Source organism: Lipotes vexillifer, unplaced genomic scaffold, assembly GCF_000442215.2.
Source record: "Lipotes vexillifer unplaced genomic scaffold, Lipotes_vexillifer_v1.1 scaffold1136, whole genome shotgun sequence".
In the NCBI taxonomy this organism is placed as follows: Eukaryota; Metazoa; Chordata; class Mammalia; order Artiodactyla; family Lipotidae; genus Lipotes; species Lipotes vexillifer.
Genome location: NW_006769631.1, coordinates 211,298 through 225,060, shown reverse-complemented (window position 1 = coordinate 225,060; position 13,763 = coordinate 211,298). Strand labels below are relative to the sequence as shown.

Genomic DNA, 13,763 nt, shown 5'->3' with positions numbered 1-13,763 from the left:
CAAAAAAAAAAAAAAAAAAAAAAAAAAAAGAAAGATGCATGTATGTTCTATGTAAATTCCCAATTTGCAAATTCTCACACTGGTTACTCTGTTTAGCCTCCTGGGGGTGCTGTGAAAAAGCAGCCATTTCCTAGATGAGACCGGATGAGTCCAGGTCTTCTGGGCCCTGTGTGCAGGTCTAGTTTCCTTGACCAGTGGTTTTCAGTGGGGCTGCCCAGAGCCTCTGGGGTCCATGGAACTCCCCAGACCCAGGCTTCTGGGATCTATCTTTCACAGTAGCGTTCACAGGAGGTTTTGTCTGTGGCTACCAAGGAAAGTTCAGAAAGCCACTGCAGTACCCATCCTGTTTCCCAGAAGTCTAGTCCACCTGATCTGTTGGGACAGGAGCAGATGGTCTTAGTGTCATTGCCTGATGGGACACTCAACCCACCAACCAATGTTTCTGTCACCACGATGCCCTGGCATCAGCAAAAGCTTATATTGGGAGAATCAGCCAGTGCAAAGGAAGGACCAGGCCTCTAATCCCACTCTGTCACCCCAACGCGCTGTGTGCCTGTGAGGCCACGTTATTTCCCTTCTCTGGACCTTATCTGCATCACCTATGGAAAGGGTTTGAATGGGCTGGCCTTGGAGTCCCTTTAATGCCAAAGTTCTGAGGGTTTCAGGAACTTCTATTTAGGTCGTAAATGGGGAACGCATTTGAGAAAAGTTTCATCCAAATAGTTTAAATGAAATATTTTTTTAAAAAAAGACTTTGCTAAGAGTTCCAGCAGGCAGAGTTTTCATGGTTCCTGCAGTTCTTCAAGCCACAGAAATGGAGCATTTGGGGATTAAACTGGGTCCTTAGTTCTGTTCAGTGAGCTCATTGCCAGGAACGGGAGCCCAAGGCCCAGTCTGACAATTCTAGGAGAGGAAGGCCCCAAGCTGGGATGGTCGTGGGCCTCCTGCCAAGCTGGGGCTGCCTTCGCTAAAGGAGCCAGTGCCCCTCCTCATCCTGAGTGAGGATGGATTTGCTATGATGCCAGTCTCTGAGCACAGCAGAGCCCACAGCCTGGGAGTGTCTGGGAGTTGGGAAGCAGCCTCATGCAGATGCTCCCTGTCCGCGGCCACCACCCACGTCCACCTGTGTGCGCCACCCTCGGAGCACAGGGCTCAGCCCCCAGAGCTGGGCTGCCGGAATCCACATCCACACTCCCCCTTACCTACCAGGTCCCCCAAGCCGAGGGGTCACCCCCCTCCAGCCTCTGCTCTGCATCGGTAAGGGAACCTACCTCAAAGGGGTTGTGAGGATGAAATGAGTTCCTCCTTGTCAAGCACTTCGTGTGGTACCTGCACATACCTGGATAAACGGGGGCTGTGATGATTGTTACTATCTAGGCCTCAAACGGCTGCTCTCCCTCCTGTCTTTCCCAACTAGCAGGACAGCCCAGAGGTGAAGGTCTTGCAGGACAGGCTGGCGGCCACGAACTTGAAGATGAGTGACCTCCGCAACCAGATCCAGGCTGTGAAGCAGGAGCTCCGGACGGCCCAGAAGGTATTCCCAGGCCAGGGTTCAGGTCCTCGTGGGTGGGCCTGGGACTGGGAAGGTCATGGCTGGGACAATGGCTTCCATTCAGGAGCCTGGCCCCGTGAGCATCGTGCTGCTTGTTCTGGGTCAGGCTCAGATCCAGTAACTTCCTTCCAGCCCTTGAAACAGACCCATCAGGTGAGGGTGGTTGCCGGCTGCCTCCAGGGCCTTGCGTAGAGGCCCTTGTGGTGCCCGCCCAGCCCTGGATGGAGGAGGACAGTGCTGTCCACCCTGGAGAGGCCCTTAAACCTTCCCTGTGCTATGTGCACCCCAATAGATCCTGGGCACCTCCTTAATAAGCCACCTTGGACTTGGAAGCCTACCAAGACCCGTCTCCTGCCCTCTGCTGTCTGTAATATTAGAAAATGTAAAGGTTGTTTGTGTGTTAAAGGCCCCTTTCAAAGGAAAAGGCTCAGACTTGGGAGGCAGGCCCAGCTGGTTCATTATTTATTTTTATTTACATAGTGAATTCTCTGGCATTTGTACCACCAGCAGCAGTTCCTGCTGGAACCACTCAGACCAGCCAAGATTTCCAAAACAGAGTTCTATTGTGGAAACAAGCACCAGAGACTTGGTACGCTAGATGGGTTTCCGTGACAGGCTGCAGAGGGGCCCGGGGCACAAGCTGGGGTGTGCTGTTTCCACCTCAAAGCCTCGAAGTTGGGCCTGAACACCTCTCTGCAACAGCCACAAAGCTGGGCCCTTCTGGAACCAAACATCCCCAAGTGACATTCGGTAGCCCCTCCCTCCTTGCTGCTCTCAGACATGGCCCCTTGTCAGTGGCTTTGCACGGAGGGCGAGGCCCTGTGGCCATGTCCTCCCTGGAGCCATCCAGAATGATCTCAGTTCTGGGTGACAGGTGAACAAATTTGGAGCAGGTCTTGGTCAACTTTGTGGTTCACTCATCCCAGAATGTGTCAAGGGCAAGGGGCCCCACTTGGGCATTGTCAGCAGTTCCTTGTCTGCCCTAAACATCACCAAGAAGTGCTGGGGATGATGGGTTCAATGCTTTCCCAGGGAGAGCTGCTCTTGGAGCGTGGTCAATTGGCCTTTGAGGCGGGGAGCGGGGGAAGGGGGAAGGTTGTGCAGGTGGAAGCCGGGCCTTCGGGGAGCCCCATGCACCCAGCACTGTTTCTGCACATGCAGCAGCTTTAGGGCTCTGGCAGAGCTCTCTCTCCCGGCCATACTGAAGGCCCCACCTTTTTCAGGTTTTAACCAGTGAGGTTGGGGAAGATGTGAACATCCAGCAGCTCCTGTCCTCACCTGGGACGTGGAGGGGTCGAGCTCAACAAATTCTCGTCTTGCAGAGCAAGGTGAATGAGTCATCAGACTTCTCCTGGCCCTGAACATAAGGCTTGAAATGCCCCCAGAAAGACCCACGCTGACCCACATTAGAGACACAGAGCCCAAAAATGGCCTTTAGGTTCTGCAGAGCGCACTTGCAGGGCTGTTGTTTTACATTCTCCCCAGCCAGCCTGATTTTCATTTGTTATTAAGTGAACAAGCATTTATATAACACTGCATACCAGGCACTGGCGCTCAACAAATGCCAGAGCCTTTGATTTATTTTACTCCAGGCAGATTTTTTTCCCCTGGTTCATGTAAATTTGCGTGACTGTTGTACTTGTAGGCTTTTTCTAGTTTTGTCCAGATGCCTGTAGGCTTTTGAAGGTTTTAACTACCACCCCCACAAAAAGAACTTAGCCTGTCTCCCTCTTTACGCTCTAAATATTTTGGAGCATCTCTAGAGGCTAGGAACAGGAGCTCCGCAGCCAGACTGCTTGGCTTCAAATCTCAGCCCACCACCCACCAACTGTGTGGCCTTGGGCAAGTTGCTTCGCCTCCCTGTGCCTCAGTTTCCTCCTCTGTGTACTGTGGATAATGACAGTGCCTACCCCACAGTGTTGCTGGGAGGACTGAATGAGTACAGATGTGTAAATTGCTTACCGCAGTGCCTGGCATGGAGGAAACACCGTCCGAAGGTTAGCTGTACCAAGAAACCAAGAGTCACACAAATAAGTGTGTCGTTTCCACTATTTGCCAAGTGCATTGCCTTCATTCCCAGGTTCCCAGGTGGCTTTTCCCCTCAGGGTCTCCTGCGGGATCCCTGAAGCCAACACGAAGGGGGAGAGGTCTCTGAAAAACTGTGGTTAACGACCAGTGTGTGGGCTTGTGGTTCAAGAGACCTGAGTTTGAGTCTGGCCTCAGTCACTGGTCTATAAGTTTGGTGCCTTTGGGCAAATCTCTTCATCTCTCTGTGTCGCAGTCTCCTCACCTGTAAAATGGAAATAATAATGCCTTCCTTGTAGGGTTGTTGTGGGTTAAATGAAATATCGTTTGGGAAGTGCCCAGCACAGTGCCTGGCCATAGTAAACACTCAACACATTAGTTATTATTGTGAGTGTTGTTAAGCTGTGTAAACAAACGGTTAAAAGTAACAGTACTGTGTTCTTTAACGTTTAAATGGAATTACCACACGGTGCCACACGAGGGCACTGAAATGTGCTTTCAAAGCCATACTGAGGCCCTTTACCAGGGATCCTAGTGAATTTTGCCCCTGGCTCAGGTTTACCCAACTCTGTTCCATCGTTTATGTTGCGTTGACGTGGAAATCAGGGTTAGAAGGACCCTAGGAGTCATCCACTTTAAACCCAGTGTGATAAAGCCGTGGCTCTGTCGGATGACATCCACCTCCCCTGTGCTGAGGGCTTCACCCAGGCCATTTTGGGGTTTCTCAAAGTTGCCTAATCCTAGAAATCTCCTGTAGCACTTGTTTAAAACGCAGATCCCCGAGTTCTTCCCCTGGAACTCTGACTTGTTGGTATGGAGTGGGCCCCAAGATTTGTCATCCCAAGAAGTGTCTTGGGGATTCCCAGGCTCAGACAAGCTCAGGGTACTGAATTCTCATAACAACATTATGCAGCGTGTTACTCACAGGCCTCTTCACAGGTGAGGGACCTGAGATTCAGAGAAGTTAAGTAATCTGTGCACAGTCACACAGCCAGCGAGGCTTTGAGCTGGTCTCCCTGCTTCCAAACCCTGCCCGCCCTCTGCAGCACCTCCTCCAAGTGGCCAGGAGCCCGTAGCCTCCCGAGGAGCCCGCCCAGGCTTTGGTGGCCTGTCTGTTAGCTCTTCCTGGTACTGAGACCTGCTATCCTTTCCCTCCTGGGGCTACACATCTGCTTCTTGGCCTCAGAGATAGGGTGATTTTTCTCATTTACTTCGAAGTTTCTCTTTTCCAAGCTTAACCTCCCTAGTGTCTCCCCTTGTTTTGCTCAGGATGCCACCGCAGATCCCTCCCATCCCTCCCCCACCCCAGTCCCTCTCCTAGGGACCTCCACATCCATCTGGAACCGTGTTGTCCTCTGTCTAGTGGGGTCTCCTGTCACATCACAGGGCAGCCCCTCTGAGGGTCGAGTCTGACTGCAGACCTGTTGTGGAACCACCCTCAGGTTCGAGAGCTTGAGAAACAGCTGGGACAGACTCGGAGCCGGTCGGTAGAAACAGCCAGTGATGAGCTGTCTGTCTGTCCCGATCCAAGGAAGCTGTCGGCACAGGAGAAAAATCTGCGGAGGATCCACAACCTGGAGAGGGAAAAACAGGAAAGCTGGGAGGTAACGTGTGCCTGGAAGGAGGTCAGGGGCGCCTGGGGCCAGGAGACCACGACCACCCCTGTGAGGACTTCGAGGCTCTGGGGTTTGGGGTCACCTCTGTGCATGTTCCTCACGTCCTGTCCATCCACCTTGAGCTGCCTGACTGGCTCCTCACCCAGAGCCCATTTCGTGAACGTCGGGTGGCCCCATTCTGGCTGCTTTGGAGATGCTGGACCTGAAAGTAGCTCTTGGTGGAATGAGGCACTTCAGTTTGGAGCCTAGGCTTGGCGCTGTCCACCGAAGATGGCTTTTCTCTTTTTGAGGGTCCTCGGGAGGACACACCCAGCGTTGGCCAGTGGGTTTCCTCTCATGTCCGAGTCTGGCCCCTGTGTTCTCGGGCCGTCATCCATCTGGGTCACGTCCATCATGTGCTTGGGCTGCCTGACACCCCGGGAGGCCGAGGCTGGGAGTCAGGGCTCAGGCTCCACTGACTTGCCCTGTGACCTCAACAAGTCCCCTCCCAGCTCTGGCCTCACCAGCGAGTGAGAGCGAGGGCTCAGCCGTGGCCTGAGTCCCACTCAGCCCTGCAGCCCGTGACCGTGCCCTCTGGTTACAGAAAGTTGCAGCGGAGCGGGATGCCCTCCAGAGAGAGCTCGAAGAGCTGAAAAAGAAGTTTGAGGGTGTGAGGTCCCGGAACAAGGTGCTGTCGAGCGAAGTGAAGACCCTCAGGAGTCAGATGGGGACCCTCGTGGAAAAGGGCCGGCATGACGACGAGCTCATCGACGCCCTCATGGTACAGCCACCCCTGGGACCCCTGCCCCACCCAGAGGCCTGTGACCCAGCCCCAGCCCCCCCCCGGAGCCCTCCCTCGCCCCAAAATGCCACCTGCATAACCCGGGAGCTCATTGCCTCCACTGGGCCCAGCCCCAAAGCTTGGCTGCAAGTACGGGAGCAACTCAGAGGCTGCCCGAGGCCCAGTACAGGTCGCGTTATGTGAGGTTGATGCCAGGCACAAGCCAGTGCACCTGTGGACCCCAAAGGAGAAGAAAGAGGATGAGGGGGGCAGCAGGTGGGATGACACCCTGGGATATTTCTCATGGCGGAATGGAAGGGACAGCTGAGGGGGGCGCTGGTGCATATCCTTGTCTGTGTGACAGCATACATCACCCCCACTTCTGGGCACGTGGGGTGTGGTTTATAATGGTTAGTCACCAAGATAACCCTTAGGGACACATAATCCCATTTCACGGATGGGGAAACCAAGGCTCTAATTGGCTAGATAAGTCATCCAAGGCCACACAACTGAATTCAAACCAGATTTATCTGATCGTAAAACCTCCCTTGATTAACAAAGCCGCACTGCTTTCCTGACCCTGGCCTGGCCTTTTCTCTCTGGGGCCTGAGCCACCCCAGGGTTTTGGTCTCTGAATTCCTAGCTGTGCCCACAGGCCCCTGGTGTGGTCACGACTGGCTTGACGGTGGTGCAAGGGGGAACTGATGCTGGCTTAGGCATGCCTTGGTCCGTAATAATTCACCAGGCAGGGTGGTGGGCAGGGCACAGAAGACCTGAAATCTGGACCCCCTCTGTTCATTCCTCACTGTGTGATTCTAGGCTAATTGCATCCCCTCTCTGAGCCTCAGGTCTCAGTTTTTATTTTATTTTTATAAATCTATTTATTTCATTTATTTATTTTTGGCTGCGTTGGCTCTTCGTCGCTGTGCGCGGGCTTCTCGTTGCGGTGGCTTCTCTTGTTGCGGAGCACGGGCTCTAGGCGCACGGGCTTGAGTAGTTGTGTCACTCAGGCCCAGTACTTGTTGCTCGCAGGCTCTAGAGCGCAGGCTCAGTAGTTGTGGCGCACGGGCTTAGTTGCTCCGCAGCATGTGGGATCTTCCCGGGCCAGGGCTCAAATCCATGTCCCCTGCATTGGCAGGCGGATTCTCAAACACTGCGCCACCAGGGAAGCCTCAGCTCCCAGTTTTTAAATACGGTGTGGGCTGGATGTCCATTGAGGTCCCTGGGGCCACTATTCTTTGTCACTGAAGGTGCATGGTGAGAGCTGCAAACAAGCCCTAGCCCTGCCATTCACCAGCAGTGTGTCCTGGGCTCTCTGGGTCTCCATTTCCTCCCCAAAGAGGTGAAGACAACGCCCTCACCTGTTCCAGGTCGCCAATATGGTCCTTCCCAGCCCCCAGGCAGGAAGCCTCCACCCCAGAGGTCTCCTTGGGAGCATCTCCGGGGATGGGGCCTCCATCAGGTGCTGAAGGATCCGTGGTGAGGGGTCCAGGTACTGCCTTCCAAGGTGGTCTTCCAGCACAGTGGGAGAGGGCTTCTTTTTACCCACTGGCTGAGGGGCCACCATCTGAGCTGTTTTCTGTTGTCCCGAGAGCCCCTTGGATGTCCTTCTTAGCCCCGATCTCAGGGAGAAAGAAGTTGAGGACAGGAAAACCTGGTTGAACGCCGCCCCCCCCCGCCGCCCCTGAGGACAGGCAAGGTGTTCCTCCTGCTTCTCAGGGAAACACTAGCGTCCCACTGTTAGGTTCCCGAGGGAGCAGGGAAGGGGTGGGAGCTGCGGGTGGGAGGAGGCGGTCTTCTCTCATGTCCTTCTTTACCCAGGGCCGTGGCTGACCCTCACCCACCCTCCCACTTGGCCCCGCAGGACCAGCTGAAGCAGCTACAGGAGATTCTGGGCAGCCTGAGCCTGCAGGAGGAGAAGGCGCGAGTGTCCAAGCACCACTTGGACCAGCAGCGCAACAATGAGGCTCAGCAGAGCAGCAGCCTCGTGGCCCAGCTGCGGGCCACGGTGGCTGAGCGGGAGGCCAGGGTGCGGCAGCTGGAGGTGGAGATCGGGCAACTCAGTATGCAGGTGAGTAGGGCGCTGGCTCAGCCCAGCATCCATTCCCAAGTCCTGGCAAGTCCATCCAGTATCCAGAGAAACCTCAGCCACCTCCACTTCTCCCCACCTGCCTTCACTTGGGCTGCGCCATGTCCTACCTGGTCCCACTTTGGCCCCCTGCTTCCATCTGGCTCCCCGGCCCATTGTGCACACACCTTTCCTCTTGAAGGGACACACCAGATGGTCTCCCTGCTCCACATAAAACCTGTCTGTGGCTCCCCATCACTCTCCGCCTCACCCAATCCTCAAGGGTTCGGGCTCCTGCCAGCTCACCCTCTCCCTCCCAGCTGTGGCCTTCGTCCTCATGGTCCAAGATGGTGGCCACAGTGCCAGCCTTTACATCCACATTCCAGGCAGTGGGATGGCAGAAGGGAAGCCACGCTCCTTCGGCCAGTTTGCAGGGTGCCATGTGACTAGCTCCTGCTGCCCGCCCGCCGCATCTTCTCTTCACTCCCCACTTTCCACAACTCTGGCCATGTGGATGCCATTTAGCTCCTCCATGGCCTTGCTTTCTCCCCACTCTGGGCCTGTGCACATGCCTGAAGCACACACCTTCCCTTTCCTCCCCCTCAGCCTTTAGATCTTATTAGTCAAGAGCTCCTCCAGGAAGTTCCAGGGTTCCCATTCTGGGTTATGTGCCCCCCTGGGCACTCTCCTAACTCCCTGTACATTCCCAAGCCAAACTTTGGTCATGCTGTGTGATCAATTTCCCGTTTTCTCCCCCAACCTCTCCTTGAGGGGGAAAAGACCATGGTGCCTGGCCTAAGACTGCGCACACAGTAGTTGCTCAGTCAATACTCGTCTAAGGAGTGAGCTCCTGAAGATATTTTGCCTTGGCAGAGGCCTGGAAGGAACAGCATCTTCACCTCACCACTGTCCTGGCTCCAGGCGCACAAAAAGAAGACTGAGTCTCACCTCAGAGGCCACCGGACAGCTGGGGCCAAGCACTACCCACCAGACAAGCTGGCACACACTGGGAGTTTTCTCAGGATGGGCAGGGCTTGGGGGACAGGCCAGGTTGTTTGGGACTCACGCCAACTGGCCCACCGTTGATGGCAGCCTGACCTCCTGCTGGGGGTCCTGCAGTGCTCCTTCAGCCAGCCCCACCAGCCATCCTGAAGAGGGAGGGATGGGGGAAGGTCTGAGTGTCTCCAGCTGACAAAGGCCAGTGGCCTCAAGTCACACCTGGCATTCATCCATGTGGGTGGGGCTACCTAGAGAGGTGGGCCTGTCCCCATACCTCCCCCTGGGACCTGAATGTGGAACAGCTTCCTGGCCCGGTCACCCTCCTTTGGCCATGAAGCTCCCTTTCTGAAGAGAGGCATTATTAACTGTCATTATAATGCAAGGAGCGCCTTCACCAAACAGGCCTCGCTTTGCACTCCTGAAAAGAAGCCTCTTTCATATCTCCTGAAAGCCCCAAAATCAAGCCAAGGCCCCCCTCCTGCCTTCTCCAGGCCTCTGAGCCAAAGCCCTGAGAATGGAACCCACATCTGTTCCCTGCAGTATCTTCGGAATAAAGGAGTAGGCGAGGGGTCCAGTGGGCCCGAGGTCAACCCGGCCTCCGCCAAGTTCCCCGAGGACTCGGGCCTGACCAATTCCCCGGCCTCAGCAGGCGATCACGCTGGCAGGCTTGGATCTTCTCGGTAAGAAAAAGTGGGAGGGGTTGGAAAGTGAGTATTAATTAATTCAGAAGAAAGGATGGGAAGCCACGGGTGCAATTTTACGATGCCTGTGGTGTTGTCCTCCCAAAGTGGGGCAGCGGGGCGGGGGTGGGGGGGGCTTCCGTCAGCCCTGCATCTGCGTGAAGGAGCCAGTTAGGTCCAGATATTATTACTTCAAGAGCGTTTGGTTGCAGCTCCCTGTAAATTCCTCTCCCAGCTGGCCTCGAATCTCACCTGCTTCTAGGATTCTCAAACACACCTGTGTTGGATTGTTCGAGGCTCTGATGTCCCCTGCTCCTGTCTTGTTTTAAGCAAGCAAGAGTTCTGGAAAGGAGGGCAGCAAATCCACAGGGCTGCTGCAAGGGCCGGTGCTGGCCCCCTCCTCTGGCTCCCCAGTTCCCTGCTGGCCCCTGCTCCCCTCCCAGCTGGGCCCAGCCTTCCTGCCCGTGGTGATGTGCCCGTTCCGCCTTCGCACAGCTCCGTGACCAGCCTGGGCCACACACTGGTGGAATCTGCTCTCACATGGCCTTCCCTGCACAGTCCTCACGGGCCCTCACCCAGGTAGGAACCCAGGCCGCCCCCGCCCCGGGCCCTCACAGGCCTTCCCATCCTTGACTGCTCAGTCAGTATTGCCATCCCATTACAAGGATGGGAAACCGAGGCCAGGCCAAGTCCAGGGACTCTTCCAAGGTTCCATAAGGATATGGAGGGTCAGGGAGGTCCAGTGCCTTATCCAACGTGATAGGGCAAGCGGCTTCAGAACTAGAGTCTTGGTCTAGTGTTCCTTCCTGCTCCCACAGAGTTAACACGAGCAATCTTCCAGGACCTGGAGCCCAGCACCTTCCCTTGCCTCCCCTTGCGCGTTGAGAGTCCATCTCTAGGGGAAGAATTTCACGTCATATGTGTTCCCACTTTAAGCCACTGATATCCCCTCAGCTCTCTGGCCCCCTCTTTGTTGATAGAATCAAGCCTTAGGGCTTAAATGGGCCCTTGTTCTTCCTGCCAGCTCACAGACAAAGGGTGGCTTTGTCCTGCCTCGGAGCCCTGTCCCGAGCCCTAGCCACTGTCCACTGGAGCCACGCTCCTGCTGTCAGCTGCTTCTCGCACCCCTCGGGCAGGTCAGTTCAGGTTCCGGTTGAGCCTCTGAGGGGCCCTCGTCTCACGTTTGATTTGCTGTGTGCCTCTGGCAAATCGGTCCTCCTTGGGCTGCTATTCCCCAAGAAGTGCTTGGGACACTTCTGGCCTGACATTTGGTAGCACAGGTACCCGTGGGCCAAGGCCACCCCTGTGGATGCCCCATCCAGCAGCCTGGGGTCACAAGGGCACTGGGAGAGAGGGGCCCAACTCTGAGCCTCAAGGGCCCATGCCACACTCTTCCAACACCACAAGGAAGACAGACAGGCTCTGTCACTCTGAGGTGGTTGTCACAGTAGTAGAGGCAAGAAGATGGACAAGATGCCCCCAAGGTCCCTTCCAGGCTTATGTGGCCGTGACCTTTGCACTCCACAGGGATACAGGAGCCGATGTGCCCTGGGCTGCCCAAACTGCTGGTTCTTAAGCTTGTTTCTTCCACCACACACAAATATTTACTGAACCCAACCGTGTGCGGGCCCTGCCCTCACGGAGCCTACAGTGCCCTCCCGTCAGTGACAGGACAGACGTTCACGGGGTGGGAGTGACCCCAGAGAGTGTGTCTGTCAGGGCTGGCGTGGCGGCTCTGATGGAGGCAGGCGGGGCAGGGGGATCAGCTCCTCCCCCAACACATGAGATCACGGGGTGACTAGCGCAGGGTTCCCCACTGCGCTGTGCACGCGAATCGGCTGAGGATCTGCCGGGTTAGATGCAGGTTCTGATTCCGCAGGTCAGATCCTGCAGGAAGTGGGATCCTGCAGTTCCAACAAGCTCCCAGGTGATGCCACAGTCGCCGGCTCAAAGACCACACTGAGCGGCAGGGCCTTAGAGTGTATTTAGGAGCCAGAAAATGGAGGAGCCTGTAGTCCTCAGAGCCCATCTCAACCAACCCCTGTTTAGAGGGAGGACTGCGGCCCCGCCCTCCCCATGTCCTGTGATTCTGGAAGAGCGAGTCAGCATCACCAGGGTCTGCCTGGGAAGGGCGAGGGCAGAGCAGAAAGCAGCTTGGCACTCGCACGTGGGCTCTGGGGGCTTGGGGTGGGGGGCAGAGCTCACCTTGGGTCCCAACCCCAGCCAGCAGGTAAGGCCCAGTGGTGAGGAGGGAACTGGTGATGGGCTGGATCAGGGCTGGAGAAAACTGACCAAATTACAAAGCAGGTGTCCAGGGTCCAGGAAAGTGGACTGGGCTTGGGGCCATGCCAGGAGATACAGGAGGGCCAGGACAGGCTGACAGGGAGACAGAGGCTGGGCCTACCTGACACTGAGAAGGGCGGTCAGGTCGCAGGCCACACAGGTTCCCAGGGCACCCCCAGGTCCCCAAGAGCCAACTTCCATAGCCACCAGACTAATCCCAGGCCCCTACAGGGATTGGATGGACAAAGGTGCCGATGAAACTACAGCCCTGCTGGGGTCTGGCTTTGGAGCCAGCTAAGTGAGGCCTAGAGACTTTAGCAGGCCCAGGAATAGTAAATTGAGAAGACGCCAGCGGAAGAGGCCAGGAGGGGCTGGATTGGCTTCTTCTCTCTGGCTCCCTCTGAGGACCCCTGAATGTCCCTCCAGCCCCTCCCACCACCACAGGGATAAGCATCTCTTCAGGTAACCCTTAAATGACCTCTGCCCGCACCTTGGTCCCCAGGTTCTCGGACTCCCCAGAACAAAAAGCCTGGCAGACACAGGTGACAGAGTTCAAAGCCCTGCGGCAGGCCGCTGAGGTGGAGCGTGACCGGCTCACCGAGTTTGTCACTGTTCTGCAGAAACGGTAACACCTGGTGCCAGGGATGCACTCTCACGGGCCTAGGTGGGCTGAGGGTGGGCAGCCTGGCCCAAGGGCATCCCTCTTGGACAGAGGCCGGGCCGCGTCCGTGACTGGGTCCACCTCACTGGTGAGTCTGGCTCCCACAGTGTTGACCCCGGGCATTCCCAGCCACATCTCACGTGACCCTCAAGTGCCCCTCTGTCTCGGGGACCCGTTGTCACACTTGTGGTTTGCCCTGTCCTACGTGCCCCCCATAGGACAGTTGCATGCAGGTGGCTGTGAGGTGGGCATCTCAAGGGAGGGACTCTCTGCAGTAGGTAAATCAGTCAGATCAACTCACCAATAATGAAGATCTTGGATGAGCATGGCACTGCACTCGGTGTCACTGGTGGCTTTGGTGGTAAGAAGTCCCAGGCTAGACTGAGGTCTGGAATTACAAAGAGGAAGAGAGCCACTGATAGATGGGGAGCTGAGACTTCCCTGGTTGGGGGAGGAAAGTACGTGGCCCAAGGCAGTGGACCAGGGGGTTTGGTTTCCTCCAAGGGGTTGTTGACAGATTTCTATTCAGATAAATCAGTGTTCCTTGCTCAAGTGACCCTTTTGGCAAGAACCGTAGGTGCCCAGGCCAACACATGGCCCAACCATGTGACTTCCGCACTGAAAAATATAAAGGACAGCACTGAGTGTCTGCCTGAACAGGCCGTGTCACATGTCAGTCAGGGCTCCTTGGTGACAGACAATAGAAACCAGTTCTGGCTAAATTAAGGGAAAGGAGAGTGTGGGAAGGTGCTGGCCGACTCCAAAGTACTGCCCTCCTTTGCAGGGCAGAAGAGGAGCCCAAGAAGATCCAGGGACCTTGGTAGCAGGAACCCTTGAGTGGTCTCTCCTGGGCCACTGGAACGATGTAGGCCCAGTGGCTTTCAGTTCTTGTGCCAGTGGTTTCTAGGAGAGAAGGTCTAGCTGGCCTGGGGTGCCTCACACGTCCAGCCCTGGACACAAGCCAGGCACCCTGACTGGAAGGACCTCCAGGTGCTGACATAATGGAGGACGGGTGGGAATTCCCTGGCTGTCCAGTGGTTAAGGCTCTGCACTTCCACTGCAGGGGGTGTGGGTTCGATCCCTGGTCAGGGAACTAAGATCCTGCATGCCGTGCAGAGT

The 13,763-nt window shown here is 56.0% G+C and overlaps 1 protein-coding gene across 1 annotated transcript in view; it reads left to right on the top strand.

Annotated features, from left to right (window-relative positions):
• The window catches only part of CCDC13 (coiled-coil domain containing 13), a 30,517-nt gene that overhangs the window by 10,646 nt on the left and 6,108 nt on the right, over nucleotides 1-13,763 (top strand). Inside the window, exons 5-12 of the mRNA XM_007445696.1 lie at nucleotides 1,418-1,534; nucleotides 2,776-2,880; nucleotides 5,020-5,181; nucleotides 5,777-5,953; nucleotides 7,818-8,024; nucleotides 9,561-9,700; nucleotides 10,196-10,279; nucleotides 12,486-12,608. Of these exons, the coding sequence (XP_007445758.1) occupies nucleotides 1,418-1,534; nucleotides 2,776-2,880; nucleotides 5,020-5,181; nucleotides 5,777-5,953; nucleotides 7,818-8,024; nucleotides 9,561-9,700; nucleotides 10,196-10,279; nucleotides 12,486-12,608 (1,115 nt within the window). The remainder of the gene's footprint in view (nucleotides 1-1,417; nucleotides 1,535-2,775; nucleotides 2,881-5,019; nucleotides 5,182-5,776; nucleotides 5,954-7,817; nucleotides 8,025-9,560; nucleotides 9,701-10,195; nucleotides 10,280-12,485; nucleotides 12,609-13,763) is intronic.